Genomic DNA, 18,459 nt, shown 5'->3' with positions numbered 1-18,459 from the left:
TTTCCACATTCCTTCTCTCCACCTGCCATCCTTGGGCAGCATGGACAGAAGAACAGACACACATGAGCGCCAGCCAGCGTCTGCGCACACGCAGTTAGTGATTTAGTAGCACCCGTGATTTTTCTCTGTAGGATGTCGGGAGCGGCGTTCACTTCGATATCTTTTTCTTCGGTTATCTGGCTTTCTCTGGTTCCAGCTGTAGAATGTTTGTGATAATTTTTTTTTAGAGCGCAGCTCTTTGGCGTCCGTTCCTGGGTGTCGCGTCGTCGTCGGCGTTGTCGTCGGCCTCGTAACCAGCTCCGCCCCCCTTTCATCCCCCCAGCGCTATCGGCGTCAGCGGCATCAGTCAGTCGCTGCTATCTCTTCCCTCCTCCCTTTATCGTGTTGTCCGCTTGCTGCGCGCGCTTCTGCCCCCATCGTTTGCCGCTGGGTGTACACGCCGCCCCCCTCCCCCCTCTTCCTGCGAGTCTCCGGTTGTCAAAGCGCCGGCTCGAACTTAATTCCTTTCTTCGCTCCTCCTCCAATGCAACCCCTGTGCGGTGGCAATCAGAGAGCCAGAATGTGCACCGCCCGAGCCGAAATTGCGAATACGTGTGAAAAATAAAAAAAAAATTCTGTGATAGCGCATACATGTGTTGCTCGATTTCTTTGCCTCAATCTATCGAAAAGGTGAAACAGCTTATTTGCTGCGCTCAAATTTCGCATTAGGAAGTAACGTAATCGTCGGTAATTTTTTATGGAAGGAAAGAGCGCAGTAACTCACTTCTCGCTAAGTGCATCAACCGCGCCATAAGGGAAAGGGTAAAGACGGAGTGAAAGAAGAAATGGAGACAGAAGTGCGGTAGTGGAGGGCTCCAGAATAATTTGACCACTTGGGGATCTTTAACCTGCACATTGCACAGCACGGGCGCCTTTCGCCTCCATCGAAACGCCTCCGCCCCGGCCTGGATCGCACACGGGTTCCGCAAAACGACGGCAGACACGCAAGAATCGTTGAAAGACGGAAGGCAGTCGATTGTGCGCTTTCTTTGCGCGCTGCTGAAGCCTGCGCCATTCTCAGGAGCCGGCCCATCCCCTTGCACGCAGCGTCTTCTTGGCTGCGCAGTTTCGTGGTGCCCGAGCGCGAAATCCTCGGCGGCCGTCTTTCTGTCGACTTCATGTCTGCAGGAACACCTTCTCGCTTTGTGCTCCACTTCTTTTTTTTTTTTTTTGCCAACAGTGCCTCAGACTGACACGCGGCCCTCTCGGTCGCCCCATCGTGGTGCGTCTTACTAGCCCTTCGGCTTCAGTGACAGATAAATTGGCTTCGCCGTGCCTGCCGGCTTGCAGTGCGCGTACGGCCGTCGTCGAAGTCTTTCGAAGGGACGGGCTACAGCGAAGAGAGCCGTCCGGCGGGAAGACGGTCTCTGCGGAACGGGGTCGACAAGGGCGGTGCGTGTCGCTCGGCGCAAGGGTGGTGACGGGCAGGCAAGCGCGCGAGCTGAAGTGTCTCGTTGCTGCTACCTCCTCCGTTTTGCGTTTCGGTACGGCTGTACGGCCGTCTGCTGCGGCGTCGCTTGTCGAATGACCGGGAGTCTCCGTGACAAACGCAAGAACACGACTGACCGAGAACGCTGGACCGATCGCTAGTTCCTCGCGGTCCCTTTCTATCTCTCTTTCTCGCCTTTGTCTCTCGCACTGCTTCGCTCCAGTTATAGCTACTTTTGCGGAAACGTAGGCTATACTACTCTATACTACTGCTAACGCAGGAAAAAAATTTCGCTGAGCAACATCCATTGAATGCGTGCTGCAGTTGTAATTACGCCCTTTAAAGCAACGGTGCATTAAATGAGCACCCTTCACGGAATAAGAGATCCACTACTGCCTTTCCTCTCATTTGCTTTTTTTTAGGGGGACAGGACAAGTTAAGGTTGGCCTGTATCAATAGGGTACCGCGTTCTAATCTCACCGGAAAGGCAGCTTTTGTAAGCTAGAAAATAGCAAAAAAAAAAGAAGTACAGGTGTCCCCATCAGTGGCCGATTTCACAAGTAAAATGCGTTCGGTGATCATGGAGGCTACGCTGCACCGTCATTCACTTTAAAACGCTGGCAACCCGTCCTTGTCGGCGAGGATGTTGCAACTATGAATGAACTGACGGGGAGATTATTAAATCCAATTTTCTCCGAGTTAAATGAATCATTCTCTGCCGGACAAGCTCCAACATACCCACAAAGATCCAAAGAATTCATTTGTACTGAGAACAGTAATATTGCATAGAGCAGTCCTCAATCCCCTTGAAATGCGTTTTACGTTCTTGTGACCATTGCTTACTGGGGAAAAAACAAAAAACATGGTGATGGTAGTTATGACGAATTAAACAAGCTGATAGCGGCTGTTCAGAATATTCAGTCGCGACAAGCACAATGTGTCGTTGAAATATTTCTTTCAGGGCTCGCCTTTTTAGTTTGCCATGTTTTTTGTGTATGTTGAAGACGACCGTCGCCACTAAATTTTTTGGGGGGGTCGGGGGATAATGGGCGATAAACAATATGGCAGGTTAAGGCGACGACCCTCATGACGCTTGCCTGAGCCCGTCCGAACGCGATTGATACTCACCAGCATGAGTTGCATAAAGAAACAAAACACGAAACACCAAGCTGATCCGTGGTGGCAATCATGTGAGCAAACTTTTTGACAGGATAAAATCGAACCACCGCAGTGAGGGCACGCCACACACTCAGAGCGCTCGAACTGAGCTGGGGCAGTCGTCGGCAGGGCGCGGATACTTAACATGACACATACTGTGAGTTTTACGTCGCCCCCTACCGGCGCCGCTATGAGCGTCTTTTGAGGCCCGTCTAGATGGACAGAACGACGTGGAGGCGTGAAACCGTCGGCGGCAAAGCCACGAGTGCGGTAGCACGTACCGTTGCGTTGTTGACTAATTGGTTTAATTTGTGAATGTAACATTTTTGAGCGCTTAGCGTCATCCGTGTGTTCGTATACGCATTTGTCAGTGTCCATCGAAATTCGCGGTCTGGCAGGCAAGTGCGTGAGTGCGGGGTCCTCGCTGGCTTTGCTGCCGTTGGCCTCACTGGGCATTGCGACTGGCCATGCTACAAGAGTGTTAGTGTTTTAGCCCTCGTAGGAGCTCGTAGAGCGTCTGGATATCAGATCCACTCAGCTAACCAGGAGGAAGCTGTACGGTGATGGTGGTCGGACTGACGAAGGCAAGTTTTGCTGAAAATAACGCAGATTGCGGGAGTGAGTCGGTTCTTGTGCGCCCCCTCCTCCTTGAGACACGGCTTCCTGCGACAACTCGTCCTTCTTGTTGCTATGGAAGCCTCGTGCGGCTCGTCATCGGGAGGCGCAGAGAGGAGACGCTTCTCGGAGCTGTCGCGGGGAGCGGCGGAGTGTTCGCACGGCGGGCTGTTGCGCGGAAAAGCATCTCTGCGGGCGCGATAGGGAAGGGCGCAAGGTCATCGCCTCTTGCGCGCACCCAGCGTAGGTGCCCCTCTGCCGCCGACTGACTCGCCGGTGTCGAAGGGAAAAAGGCACGGCTGTGCAGCAGCCGTTGCCATTTCGGGCTGCCGGTAATTGGCGGCCTGGCGCTGCCGCCGCAGTTTTCGCGAAAACGGTTTCAGCATCCGCGCAGGGTGGCCGAGTATAGTCGAATTGGAGACGTGTTCATTCATTTTTACAGCTGGAAACGAAAGCCGTTCTTGGTGGAGTTGTGACCGCAGGGCAGTGTGGGCGGAGCGGGGGAGTGGGAGACGTAGAGCAGGTGCGCTACAATAGCTCCCCTAGCGGGAGTGCGAGGAATTATAGCTCTCTCGCCAGCAATCGCTTTCAGTCATGTTCTATATATCGTAGGCGATTGTAGGGGTCCTGGCATCCCAATATTGTCTCTTCGTAGCCGTCCCCAGCGTCTCGCGGTGTTCTCTTTCCCTTCTCCTGCTTGAGGGGACGGAGAAGCGGCTCGGCGACTAATCACTTGTCATTCGGCTACAGGCCTGCCCTGGTGGCTGTAGGGGTCTTTGCCCATTGGAGCAATATACACGGGATTTCGGGACTCGCCCCAGCAGCCGGGCACCGCGCTTCTGCGGGGTCTAGAGTCCACAGAGATGACAGCGGAAAGTGCGTACATGTGATGCTGTTTTTGTCCGCCGGGCCCAGTGGGATCCGTTCGGACCATTGCATACTCGAGCTCGCCAACACGTTGTCATGTGACCTCCGGCGACTCGAGCCTGGCCCAGTGACCTCCGACAGGCGTACCTTTCGTTGACTGCCCACTCTCTGCATGACGTGCATGTTGCATGACATCGTATGATTGCCTGTGCAGTGTTTTTTTTTTTTCACTCATTCCTTTTTAATTTATTTTACGTGGCCTGAGTGCCTTCTACGCAGGAGCCATAGGTGAGTGGCAGACCGCTGATACAAATAAATGGTGACCGCAATCCTGCGAAGTGCACAGGATCGGAGTGATGCCGAGTTAGCGTGGTTTGGCGAAATAATGGCTCACCACCAGCCCTAGTAATTCCGTGACTTTGTCCCCGGACGTTCTTTATTGGAAGAGGTTTTAATGCCTACGCTTCGGGGTGTTTGTTGGGTGGGAAGGAAACTACGCGCTGTAAACGCTTGTGCACTCGCTTTTCGGAAGCCTGCGAGACGAGCCACTTTCTGCGTACTTTCCTGATACAGTGCACGACGGGGCTGTAGTTTCCGAAGCACTTTGCGCATCTAGCTTAACGCTTTAGCGAACGCCCGCCTATTATTTAAAATATTGCGGATGCGAACAGCAGCCACGTCCGCCGCACGCGGAATTGTGCGCGGGTTTTCGCCCGGTCTGGTCTTGTTTGCGCGTCGAGTCTTATCGTATCGCGTCGTGTTGCACGCCTCTCTTCCTGCTTGCCGTCCGCGTGGAGAAAGGCTTCGCGGGCTGACTACTGCTCGCCGCTGCGACGCGATCGGAGGATTCGAGTTGCGGTCTCTCGCGCGTGACTGTTGCTCTAGAGGCGATAACGACGTCCGGGTCGCCGCTGATGGGGAAGGTTTCCATGCTTCTAGCGGCACCAGTCCGTGCGCGGAATCGTTATACCGTTCCCGCCGCGTAGTTCAGGTAGTCACAGCGCCGCTCCGCTGTCTTGCCTGCAGATCTTGTGGCATGGACATAGGGACACTTGGGGTCCCCGTGTGTCAGCCGCGCGAAGATTTTCTTGGAAGAAAAAATGATAGACGATCAATGCTGTTGATGCCTCAGAGTATGCGGAGGGACGGAGCTGTAGCTCTCCCGATCCAGTCCAGCATTGAGAGTGGCCCTCTTCGATTTACTGCGCTCGGGCAACCCGCTGGCTGCCAGCAAATTTGCCCCTAACAGGAAGGTACATCATGGGCTCATGGGCTGGTGGCGGCCACCGGAACCAGCTAGCCGGCAATCACGTGGCGAGGCCCGTTACGGATCTCGGAGGGCAGATGCTCTGCGTTGTTCCGCATGCTGCTGCATCTCGTTGCTACGCACGTGTACGTCAGAAATAGGTTCCTTAGGAGCGAAAAAAAAAGACGTCGTGAAGTTACTGAGTGCAGCTACAGACTACAGGCCAGTTAAACACCTGATCGCGCTCTCACTCGTATGCATCGGCGACGACGACGCGGGCCTGCGCCTTCAGTGCATCAACTGTGTGCTGTGTAGCAATGTAATGTCTTTCAGTCGACACTACATCGTTGAGAAAAATTGCGCGTGCGTAGCTGATCAAACTACACACTCTACTCAGATTACTGCGTTCGTTTACTATGCAGTAAGTATGACCGCAGACGATCTACCCTGCACGATGACAGGCCAAATTCGTCGGTGCATGCCAAACTTATTCGCACGGCTCATTCGCCCTGTCCTAAGCCGAATGCTACAGCCTGTGAGTGTAAGTCGACAAGTTGTGGATTTCGATTTCTCTCGGCGAACGCATCAGTTGTCCGAGGGCTCCCTTTCCTTGGCGTGCCTTGAATGAAAAACAGGAGGCAAACAACGCGCATCTTGTGCAGCATCAACAATTCGCAATAAGCGAAATACAGCATCCCCTAACCTCTTTTATAAATCCCGGACAACAAACAAGTGACCGGCACACCGACCTGGGCTTCGACCTACATCCGTCGGTCTACGCCACTGCACGCGATGCGAGCCTGCGTGGCCCCGGGCGCCGCATCGATCCGTCGCGGCGGGCTTCACGGCAACGCCGCCGCCGGCCACGCCCTGCGAGCGCGGGGCTTCTTCCGCGGCCGGTAATGGCCCTGGCTTTCCGGTGCGCCTCTCTTCGTGGAAAGGCGAAACGACGAACGGGGACCGCCAAGCGGTCGGCCTTGGGGTGAAAGGGGGGTTCAGTGCTCTCTCGCGCCGTCGCCCTTTGCGCCTCCTCCTTTCCCTGTTTTGTCGCCTGCACCACCGCGGGCCTGATTATACTTCAACCCGAAAAGTGGTCCAGGGAGTGTGTGCGTGGCTGGACCAATTGTTGCGGGTATGGGAATACGGTGAGAAAGTAGCGCGTTGGGTCGGGACTCGAGAATATGTAGGCAACGCTGCACAGGGGCGGATTAGTCAAAGGGGCGATTATGCGAACGAGTTTTACATAGGAAAACCATGCTTACCCCCATTGTTTCCACAGAAAATGGTGCAACCCTTTCTGATTACCTTGCGGTACGTTTTTCTGAGGATTCGGGTTAACAGAATGGGACATAGTGTTTAATTTCATGACTTGTTGAATAAATGTTTTGTAAGCCGTTTAACTTGATAGTCTTGGTTGCTTTTACCTACTTTGCCGTCAAGAAACAGTTTCTTAAAAGCTGCCGATGACACCATTTCGACGTGCGTATGCCAATTAAGTCATGCGCGGTAGTTATCCCTAAATTTTTAAAATTACACTAGTTAGTGAAATAGTTACTAATAGAGTACTGGGTGGAAAGACCGAACAGCAGACTGGAAAGGAAGCAGCGGATGCATGGTTGGGAACGAAATGCCGCTTGAGGGGGTTGTGTTGCATGGGCCCTCTATCAGGGCCCATGCAAGTGCAAGAAAAGCAGTTGTATGCTTTTCCTGCAGGAAAGCAACGATTGAAGGGCAACTTGTAAACAGTTACGATGCTTCAAAAGCAACTACAGCCTCTTAGTTAACTTAGCCTGAAGTTAACTCTGGCTCTTAGTTAACGGGCGACACGCGCAGAACTCCACTCCAGACAAGACCGCAAGGAGGGGGAAACGTGGCGCACGCAGCCCTCGCACGTTGTGCCTGCGTTGGCCCACCGTTCGAGCTTGTGTTCCACGCTTCTATTCGTCGTGCCAGGCGTGCATGCGTCATGATGCGCGTGACCGCTCGCGAAAGTCTCCCCGTGTTCCGTTTCGTGCGCTAGCTCTGCGCAGCGTTGTGGAAGCGTGCCGCCCGTGAGAAAGAATGGGGCGGCCAATATCGCTGGTTGTGTCGCTAGCCGAACGGATTGCACAGGTTCGCTGGCATCTGCTAAGTGGGGGTCGCGCAGTGCACGGGTTGGTAGGGACGACGCAACGGACGCGTGCGAAACCGAGAAAGGCGTCTGCGCTGTCCTTGCTCGCCTTGCTGAGTGTGACTTCTGAGGCGACGCTTGCCTCCTGACTCCTCGGAATAGTGGGGCAACCGCGGTGCACATCTAGATCAAGAGGGGTAGTGCGAGTATTGCGCGCCTGTTTTGACTCCTCATCGTGAACGAGGGCGGAATAGGTCTAAGCACTATGGGCTGCTTGACCACAAGGGTTAGGACCCGGTGACTGTCCTCTCTGATTTCCCCAGATGTTGCAGCTGCATGCCGTGCACTGGGTCGCGGTTCGTATCTCACGCACATGGCGACTGGGCGCAGTGGTTCAACGGACACGGAGGCCGGAACTCCACAGCGCTGTCATCATCGCGAGCTTTGTATTCCTCCGTCGTGGTGCAAGAGATTCTGTCTCAATTGACGTGCAAGCCTGATCGAAGCTAGATGAGCTGTGAAAAGCTAAGGCGGCGGTTGCCACATTAGCGGCTAAGGGCAGATCTACTTCTATGTTGCATTCCCGCTCCTGACGCTGCCCTTGTCGAGCGCTTAATTACGTCTGGCAATATAACGTGCCGTGTTTGTCGTCGTGCGCAGACATCATGGCGCGGAACGTTTGACAAATGTGTGGCTGACGCGTTTTAAGCGGATTAAGTCAAATGAATCACGCAAAGCAGGTTTCGAAAGGGTAGCATCGCGTCTGGTCCAAATCACTTGCACGAAGATGTCCTCCGCGGGCGGACGGAGAGCGCGCTTCAGCGCGCCTGACATGTCTGCTCAGAAGAGGGAACCTTCTTCAGAAGAGGGACGCGCAGAAGAGGCTCAGAAGCGGGACGCGCACTGCTCGTCGGTTTTGTGGGGAAGCCACTAGCGTTTCTCGCAATCGACTGAACCGCCGCTCAAGGCATAGGTGGTGACATGTTACTTGGCCAGTCGCTTGTAGACGGAGTCTGCCAGCTTGTGCCCGCTTGCTGCTTGTTGCTCCTTGAGGCAGCGAATCCGGAGGCCATGCACTTTTGTGAAAGAACTTGTCTCCTGCTTGAGACCAACGGTGCCCCAACCGACGTGACTCACTGATTACGGAGTTCCGCAGCTGAACAGGAAAATATGGGATCCAGTCTCTTCTACAACGGCCGCCCTTCTGCGACAGCGACATGCAAAAGACGACCCCCATGTGCCCAGGTGGCCGAAATTTATCCAGAGCCTTCCGCTAATATATGCGGCGCTTCTATCGCTCGTCCGTGTTTCACTAACTCCTCCATCCCTCCCTTCCCTCTCGGTGCCGTTGAGGTGTCCGCCCAGAGGGAGGCAGTTACAGCGCCTTTTCTCCCCTGATGATCGACCTTCATTCGCGACGGTCATTCCTCGCGACAGTCGCAGGAACAGGCACGTATTCAGGGGGGGAGGGTCCCGAGCACACCCCAATGCAATCCATCCCTCCCCCTCCCCTCGGAAAAAATTTCTGGCTACATGCCTGCGCAGGAGACATGTCGCGTCGTTGTCTGAGCAAAAACGCAGCTCATCGGCCTCGTTACGACTATGATATTTGCTCTCTGGTGTGGCTTATCCACTTAGAGAGCATGCAGGTCATAGCGGCGAGCTTCGGACCACTGTCGACCGGCTGGTCCGCAGTCATCGCGGTGTCGGTACGCGTCGGCGCCAGCGAGGAGTCGAAACCAGCCGACAGCTCATGAGTGTCGTGGAGGGCACAGCCGCGGCCTTGCCGCCCCGTCGGCGGCCGCGAGGGCACGCCCCCGTCGTCACGCGCCCATTGTTCTCTTCGGAGCTGTGTCCCTCGTGTGCGGCTGCTTGGACGAGCGTTTGCACAATTCACGCGCGTGCAGCCACCTGTCGTCTCCTCCTCAGTGTGTTTTGCCCTAATGGTGCGAACGGAAAACCCCCGTTTCACCTGGACCCTGCTCAGTCCTCTAAATTTTTTGCAGCTCAGTCGTTAAGCGCCGGTTCTTGTGTCAAGGCGGAACTTCTGTTGCGCGCCGCCTGCCTGCGGTGCCGCGGAATCGTTCTTCGATGGCGCAGATAAAGTATTAGGGACCTTTACAATAAGGTGGCGCTATCGGTTTGGGGCATAGGGTAATATAGCGGGAGGGAGGGGGGTTAGCATTGCGTAGGTGCAGGACAATAACCGGAGGTTGGGGTGCTTTTGTCCTCCGCCTGCACACTGTCCCCCGCTATTCCCCATGCCCCTAACCGATAGCGTCACCCTATTCTAAAAGTCTCTATTGCCGACTGCCGAAGCACGCGTAAGTCCCGCTGTTTTTTTTTTTTGTTATTTGCAGCTTGCAACAAACGTGCGTTCATTTGGAACGTCGGTTTTGCTGGCTTCCGCTTTCAGGTCCACGCATATATCGAAGACGGGGAACGCGCAGCCATCTACTTTACAATTTTATTAATGGTTTCGCATTAGAACGCCCATTTTCAAAAAAAAAAAAAAAGTGTTCGGCGTTGGCGTGTGAAGTTTCGGTTGGCAGGTGGCAGTGTGAAGAGAGGGAAATCTCCCTCTCCACTGATTTGAAGCATGTATATCATGCGATAGCATAACAGCCCCGTGTCCTCCCCCCACACGTATACGTACCGCACGGTGTCATACTTCGCCACCTGCCAAGGTCGGCACACGGAAGTGCCGGCTGCGACCTGCGTCATGCTCGTCGTCCTCAAGTTCGGCGCCTGTCTGTGAAACTCCCCTCTCGTGCGGCCGCTCCTGTATAGGGCAAACAGGGCGCTGCGTTAACGAGCGAATCAGGGAACACGAAATAAACGTTGAGCAAAACAAAGAAGGCCCAAATATGCCTAAGCATGTAAGGTCCTGCCAGTCACGCTCTTGTGAGCCATGTTTTTCCGGTGTGCGAATTCTCTCTCTCTCTCAAAAAAGAAAAAAGAAAAGAAAACAACAACAAAGATACAAAAGCTAGGGAATTAAACGATGCTTTTTTTATTGCGAAGAAAGGAAACATGTGCGTCAGCGACACGTTTATATTCTTGTATAAGGCTGAGAACAACTTTTTCACCCGTTCGCTATCATATCAACTTTGAAGATGATTTCTATATTCCTTGCATGTAAGACGCTATATATTTGTGCGTGTTGCCTTCGTATAAATCAGTCGCGAGTGGCGCTTCGTCCCGTCTTTCTGCCTTGCATTGTGTCTTCTTTCGCGCCTGTAACAAAATATGAACAGTTACTAACTTGCCCAGCAAGACGTTCTTTTAAGCTCTAGCGTGAGTTCACGAAGAACGCGGGAGTTAAAAGCTTTTCATGCTTCGAAGGGTAAGTCACTGTTTAGAGCACACGCGTAGTCGCAACACGAGCCGAAGTTTTCTCGAATTTTCTAACGAGTACATATGCGGCAGTATTCGCAATGTTCGCTTTATCCGACTATACGTAATAACACCCCTCCACACACACCCATTCACGCCATGGCCTGATTCGAGACTGCGCGTGAAGTTGGTTATAGCAGTTACCTGCTCGCTTCTTGGTCGACGCCTTTCAGCGCTACTTCCGCGATGCTCGAGTCCAGTGACCCGGCCGCAACGACGGCGGCGGGCAGCGGTACCGGCCTGCCACCGGACTCGTCCTATACCGCGCCGAGTGGCGCGAAGGGCGTTGCGGCGTGTGCCGTAGACCTCGCGTGGTGATGGAAAAAGGCCTCTTTGACGTTGTCTTCGTGGGCTGCGAGCGCTCGCGCTCCCATCCACTTGGTACCGGTGTTCCTGAGAGCAAACTTAAGATCAAACAGAGTGACAGCCGCCGACGGCTGCAGCCCTCGCGAAGTGTTTGGCCTCTCCGTGTCTTCTTGACCGGCGGGGGTTCGCCGCTGCCCGCACTCGCGCGCCCGTTGCGTGTTCGCGTCGGCCCGTCCTTTCCTCGAACAGCGACGGAGGTTAAGAGGGCGTCGGGTTAACAGGCGTACGCACGGAGCTCTTCAGTGCGACCGAGTGGGCGAAGCCTCGCTCCGCGCTCGGCGCGAGGCTTAGGTCTCGTGCATGGACGCGCTCTTGGCAGTGTTTAGCGAGGCCCCAACTTCCATGTTCTGATGGAGACGAGGAGCAGCATGCAGGTCGATCTCCCGGTTGGCCCCTTGTCTCTGCGTGTGGCTGGCACACACGAAACCAGGCCGGCGCGGAGGATACCGAAAGCAGGGTAACGCGGTCGGCTGAAGACATAAGCATTGGCAATGGGACCGCAAATTTCTGTCGCCGCGTAGACTTTGCTGCTCAGCGGCTGCGTGTCCTCGCGCGGGTGTAATGACTCGTTGTCGACATCGAGCATTCGGTGGACATAAGAACAAGGTGAGTTGGTCACATTTTGGACGCGTACGATGTTGCATATGCATATTTCGAATGCTCTGCTCAAATCTGCCTATACAAGAGCCTCTTGGGGCGGGACGAAAACGAAGAAGCGTTTCATGTAGCGCACCCGACGATTCCACCTCCTCGCCGCAGTCCGAAAAGCGCGTGTTCTGACTGCTCTGTGCAAGCATTGCACAGGTCAGGACAGCCGTCGAGCCGATGGTTACGCACGGTGTCAGAGCCGCGTATGCCAATTATTCCGCGTGAAGAAACACGCGACGTGTTCCAGCTGTCTTTCAGCATCTTCCGAGTCCCGTGTTCAAAGCGCGTTTCTAGATAAGTTAGCAGCATTTGAGTTCTGTCTCCTTCGACGGGCGTATGTAATTATGTGCTGCGGTAGGACAGCAGAGGGGTGTGTGTTGCGATTACGCGTTAGCCAGAGGGTGACTAAGTTACATAAAGAGCACACAAATTCATCGAGCCGCCGACTGCACATTGGAGAGAGGCGCTGCATTTCTGCGAGGGCTCCCTTTGTGGCGATCACCCCCCATGAACACTGGAAGGTTTCGGCGGCGCTTGCGTTCCTCCGAACACCGCAAGCACTTGGACAGACGCGCATGATGAGCTCGGCAAGACACGGGCGCGATCCCGGCCGAGCTGGCTATCTGTAGCGCTTCAGGAAGAAGCGGCACGCGTTCTGCAACGGCAGCAGCCCTCTTGCAGCGCCTCGCTGTGAGGGCGTTGCCAGAATACCGCCGCTCAATAGCACAGGCAAAGTGAAACCCTCCAAGGACGAAAAAAATGGGAAGGGGGGAAGGGCACGCTATGGCCAAGGCACACAAGAGGAGGAGGAGGAGGGGAAGAACCGCGTAGCGAGGGGCCCCGAGTCGGGGGTTCACCCCCGCGCCCAGACGCCCCGGCGGGACTCGGAGCTGAGCGCGCGCGCGTTTGCCCATCACTGGGGAGGGCAGGCCGAGTTACTTTCTCTGCGTGCTTCGCTTTTGGCGAACTCTTCGCTTAGGAATTCGCGGCCCGCAGTGAGAATGCAGTGGTGCCCCGCCAAACATCCGAGGCTGTCTTTGCGACCCTGAGCACGGATGAGTGCGTGGCGCTCGCTGCTGTGAGCATGACCTGACGGTGGTGCCGTAAGGCCTAGAACATTGTTGTTGTTGAAAACCTAATTTTTATGATATCGGTGGGACCCTTAGTCCAGGGCTCAGTTGACTCGGCCGCGACGCGCGCGATCAGCATGTGAAAACTTGATGAGTTGAGTTTGAGCTGCGATTCTGCGTAAGAAGACGTGACACCTAGTTGTTAACTTTTTATTATTCTTCATTTTTCACTGAAAACGACATTTTCTCTCTTTCCGTATGACTCCTTTTCTCACGTACACGTACCGCAGTTGCGGACATTAGAGAGGGCTTTAGCATAGCGGAAGCGTACTGCAGCGTATGCGTGCGCCGAATAAAGTGTGCCTGCTGCGCATGCGCAGTGGCATGTGCGTGTTCCGCCCGGCCGAGCAGCTGCCACTGGGCGTGCGCAGCAGGCATATGTTTATGCTGTACACGCAAACGCTAATACGTCTCCGCTATGCTAAAACTCTCAGTTAACTCTCAAGCGACACTACTTTTCGCTGTAGACTTGTTTCTCTGATGTGGAAACAAATTAGTGAGTCTTTCCGAGCCAGTGGCATGCTTTGCTATCCATTGTTACGGTTCTTTCTGTATACATGCAGCGCGTTTGGGAGGAATGAACCCGGTCGCTGCGCTTCAGCTGTAAATGCACGTGTGTCCTCTACAAGACGCTAACCATTCGTCTGTCCAACCGACAGAACCTGCCGGTCGTGTAGAGTGGGCTTCACCGTTGCACATTTGCGTAATCAAATTTTAGCCCTCTGGTGAAAAGGACAAGTGCCTTCCGTAGGCCGGAAAGAACAGGCGTGGGGCACCCAGATACACTGCAGCTTTCTGAAAAGGTCGAAATTCTAGAAATTTTTGCGCAACAACCTCATTGGAACAGTCGACTGGCCGTGGTCCAGCAGATGCCCGCGATTGGTACGGCTAGTGTCGGTTGTTGTTTCCTGCTGAATATTGTGTCGAGCACCAGGGTGAGCTCTCTGTACTCGCTGTAAATGTGAAGAAACAAGTGAGCATATTACGGTGAAAGCCTTTAACACAGAAGTTGTCAGCAGAGGTGTCACGCTTTTCGGTTGGTAGAAATGGTTATGACGTCAGAGTGCGCGGATTCGAAGTAATGAGGTCACCCACAGATGCCTGACACCCCCATTAGGAGCAGACAACTAATAAGATAGTTGTCGTCCGCTCCGGCAGGTAGCGTAAGGCGTCCGTGGGTTGCCACATTACATACCTCATTACTGCGAACAGAGCCATGGATACAAGCGAACTCATCGAAGCAGTGAGAGAGTCATGCTAAAGAAGCAGTCAAAGTCAGCAGTCAAAGTGTGTAGTTGTAATGTGTAGTCAAAGTTTGTAGTGAAATAAAGCACTAGTACAGTCCAAACAGTCTCGCAGTCAATGCCAAACAGTGCGCAAGGAAAGGCTTTCGCCTTGCAGCACTTTAGAGAGAAAAAGTGCCCCCTGATTTTTTTTTTATTGAAATATGGCACTGTCCGTCTGGAGAGCGGTGCAGGCACTACAGTACCTCCGATGCCTTAGGGTCCAGAGGTAACGTAGGCATAATGTGAGTGTACCGACGGTAGACATTAGTGAGAAACTGTTACGGATTGATGGCTTAAAAACAGGGCAGTTACCTAAAGCGGTAGTTCAGGATGCAAAGTTTGTATAGCGTAGAAGGCTTTTAAATTTCTGTTTTTGTGGGTAGTACCTTTTAAAAAAAGTTTGGAAGGCTGGTTAGAAAAATATATGAGAAAAAAAGGTACCGATCTCTGTGGCCCTTTCAAAAGGGACGCTCATAACACTCATCCTTCCAACCTTTTGTTGCAGGACGAGGTCGTGGGTGTCCACGGCGTCCTCGTCTTCGTCCTCCTCGTCCGAGTGCGCCGCCGGCCGCCTGAACAAGGCTGGTGGGCCCCCTGCACCGCCGCCCTGCGGCAGCCGCGCGCGCAGCAGCTCGGAGGACGGTGCGTACAGCTCGACCAGCGAGGCCGAACTCGACTCGGACCACGAGGAGCTCGACCTGGACGCCGAGGTGGACCCCCAGAAGCTGCTCGGGGCCTGGCTGGGAGAGCTGGACGCCATCAACCTCACGCAGCAGCAGGTCAGTGCAGGGCTCGTACCCACTACCAACGGCGCCGCAGTTCTCACGAGTGCGGGACGAGTGTACATACGAAAGAGGTGGAAAAAAAAATGGCAGTGGTTTAACTCTTCTAAACCTAGACAGAGCGACAGCTCCATTACACTTGGCAACGCCGGGTTAGACGCTTGAAACGCCTCGCAGGAGGTTCAGACACGCTGTCAGCCCCGCGCTCTCAGAATCCATGGCGAAACTACATGCGAGAGCGGCTTCGCCTGCGAACGTCCAGTCGCGTGCGTAATCACATGACCACATCTGGCGAAGCGGCGGCCGCTCCGCGGTCGGGGCAGTGGCGCGGCGGCTGCAGTTGCGCCTAGTCACATGGTCTGACGTCATAGCCACACCTCCGGCGCTCTTGCTGAAGGTCAAACTGCAACACCCGATGACCTTGGCGAAACATGGCGCAGTGGAGCTCTCGCTCCAAAACCTGACAGACAGAGCTTGACAAAGCGACGACGTCGCCTCGTAAGCGTCTCGCGATCTCACTCAGTGTCACTCGGTGACTTGAAATTGTAGCAACGTGCCGCATATTTCGTGCTTACAAAAGCGGGAAGCTTTGAAAATGTCAGCTGAAACAAGAGGTTTCGAGCTGACGTTCCCCGTTTGCAAGACGCACCGGGGTATCGAGGTGACGCTGGTTAGCCGGAAGTTTCACGCCTGCTTTTTAGAGAAGGCGGAATCGCGCGAATTGGGAAAGTGGCGCCATCTTGTGCCGCCATGCCGCTAAGATGGTAGCATTCATTTATATCAGCGTGCTGGCAGTTGTGCTTACATATCGTAACGTATCTACTTAGAATCGGCAACATCAGTTTCCTTTTCTTTCTGTATAAACTGCTTTCTCGCGCTTCTGCACAGATCCTTTTTTTTCCGATTCTGACAGGAGACCTCAGGGTGGCCATTTTTTAAATCCCCCAACTTCTTGGGGTTCTGTTTGGTGGCGTCCTATATAAAGGGAGGCGGAGTGGGGAAGAGTCGGAGTACTCTGCACTGGGTAAGAACATGCCCCATCGTCTCTCTTTGTTGACAGGAAGGATCGTCAGTGGCGTCGATTTTTTATTTTTTTTGCCCGTGGCGTTTCTTTCTCGCACACGCAGCTCTGTAGCTTGGAAAAGTAAACCGCTTCCCTTCGAATTGTCCAAAAATGAAAAATGATTTTCCTTTTCATTTTTTTAAGTCGTCATGGCGCACAGGCACGATGGACTGAACCTTCATTCTCTCTTCGTTTTCTCTTCGTTTGTTCCGCTGCCCATCTGCTGGGAAAACCAGTAACTTGCGAGGATTCTTTTCTTCTCTCTTTTCTTGTCAACAGCATTTTACTTTACCGCCCAATGTTTTCTGAATCTCGCTCTTTCTGTTTCAAGGTTGGCTACTATATAGTGTTTCCTCTGGGCGTGTTTATTTTCTCCCTGTAGCCATCGCAGCTGGTTGACTCGTGATCTTCGCGAATTATACGTGGCGCGACGGCAGTACTGCCTGGTTAAGGCAGCGCACTTAGTGATCTTATTCAAGCCGTCGTAAAATAATCGGAGCGAGATCTGGCTCGCAACAGTCTAAGTGCGCAATAAAACCGTACAGTAAGGGGAAGCGACTCAGGCGATAATTTTTCAAATTTTCCAAATCCCTTGAGGTACGCGCTCATGGGGTCCGCGCGATACGAGCGGGTTGAAGCGAGGAAGCGCATGCTTCGAATCAAATATAGAAGAACACCCCAACGACGCGAGGGAACCGAGCTTGCTCGGTACAGAAGCTTCGGGTCGGCGAGGAAATATTATTCGGTGTCGTGAGCACTCCTGATAGCTACGCAATATGCGCAGACCGAACTTTTGCAGCGGCAGCTGTTAAAGACGCGTTTGCGCGGCTTTGTTGTCGTTGTCTTAACACACAAGGTGCAACGCGTCACGCTGGTTGGTCAGAACAGAGCGACGTCATTCATGACGTTGTGAGAGCGCGCGCGACGTACTGGTTGGTCACAGTGGAGTGATGTCACGCATGACATCGTGCCAACGCGCCTTGCTGACTGTCCCGATTGGCAATCGCTGATTGGTCTTAACGCAATAACGTCGCTCATGACAACATGATGCTTTCACTGCAGCTTTGCCCGTGGCGCTCATGTGCGTCTGACGTCGTAAACGCGACGGACATGCTGCATCTTTAGAGTTGTAAAACACTCAGACTGGCATCGGCATTTCATATCACGGCAAGTGTCTTTGGAATGAGCATTACCACAATGTTGTAAACGTCCGGTCAGGTTTTTCGCTAAGCGGGGTTTGAATTCCGCCGCGAGAGTTGACTGTGGCGCCTCTAGGCGAGCGCACGGCCACGCGAACAAAAGCAGAAGCGCACGTGCGAAACCGAACGCGTCCAGAAATGAAGCAATTCAAAATATAACGAAAATGTCTCGGGGGGCAGTCCCGCAATCTGTACAGGGGCGCCGAAGAAGACCCCAGCGCCGCCGCGGGGCCACTCTGTGTGTGGCTTGTGAGCAATTTCGTGGAGGCCTCCTCCTGTCGAACACGGCTGGGGAGATTGAGCAACGACATTTCGCCGACGCGGGCCCCGCGACTCCTCGATAAAACGGCTGTTTGTTGTTGCCCCTGGCGAGTGGCCGCTGCTCGCTCGTGCTGCCTCGTCTCTCCGGCGAGCCGCCGCTTGCCCTCACGTCGCCGTCTTTCTCGGCCGTTCGGTATTTCTTTTCGTTCTCTCACCTTTCTTTATTTTTCCCCACTGGGGCACCGATCGGTATTCCGTGGCCTACATGTAGCACCTGCCGCCTGTACCGATAACGGACTGTTTTAGAGGCGCGCCGCTCCGTCTTGTGCCGACATGGCTAGTCTCGGCTCGTTTCGACTTGATCGCTGATCCTCTTGGCGCCGATGCTGGGGCCGATGGTTTTGTTTGCCTCTGATTTTGTCTCGCTTCGTCCCATGTGCGCGCTTCGCGTGGCGCCACCGTCTGAGCGACGTGTCTGCGGTCCCCGGTGTCCGACAGTCGCACTTTTTCGATAAGACTGGTGGTGTGTCGTGCCCTGACCTTTCTATACTCTCGTTGTGCTCCTTTCCTCTGGCGTCCCACCCACGCAGGCTGTGCCAAGTTTCGCTTGACCCGCTTCCAATGCACCACGGCTGCCGCAGCTTCTCCTACTTTTATTTACCTGTGTGTTTTAAACAGCGACAGCTGCTATGTAACACATCGGGTGCGACGCATCACGCTGATCGGCCTGAATGCCACTCAATAATTCGTCCGAACACGATGACGTCACTCTTGACGTCATGGAGGCATTCACTGTGTCTTACCCGTGGCGCTAATGCGAGTGTAGCAGTGTAAAGGCAATAGACATCCCACGTCGCCGCGGTG

General features: G+C 54.0%; 2 protein-coding genes across 6 annotated transcripts in view; one reads left to right on the top strand and one right to left on the bottom strand.

Annotated features, from left to right (window-relative positions):
• LOC149341146 (uncharacterized) overlaps nucleotides 1-18,459 on the top strand; it is a 147,765-nt gene that overhangs the window by 28,567 nt on the left and 100,739 nt on the right. For all 4 annotated transcript variants that reach the window (XM_089543036.1, XM_089543034.1, XM_089543035.1 and 1 more), the window contains exon 3: nucleotides 14,796-15,069. In XM_089543036.1, the coding sequence (XP_089399162.1) occupies nucleotides 14,796-15,069 (274 nt within the window). The remainder of the gene's footprint in view (nucleotides 1-14,795; nucleotides 15,070-18,459) is intronic.
• Nucleotides 1-18,459, bottom strand: part of LOC149341147 (retinol dehydrogenase 14-like) — a 243,055-nt gene that overhangs the window by 161,789 nt on the left and 62,807 nt on the right. The gene's annotated exons all lie outside the window — the stretch shown is intronic.

This window comes from Amblyomma mixtum, chromosome 5 (assembly GCF_055824585.1).
Source record: "Amblyomma mixtum isolate Tamu chromosome 5, ASM5582458v1, whole genome shotgun sequence".
Taxonomy (NCBI): Eukaryota; Metazoa; Arthropoda; class Arachnida; order Ixodida; family Ixodidae; genus Amblyomma; species Amblyomma mixtum.
Note: the sequence above shows the minus strand (reverse complement) of the source record. Positions and strands in the feature narration are given on the sequence as shown.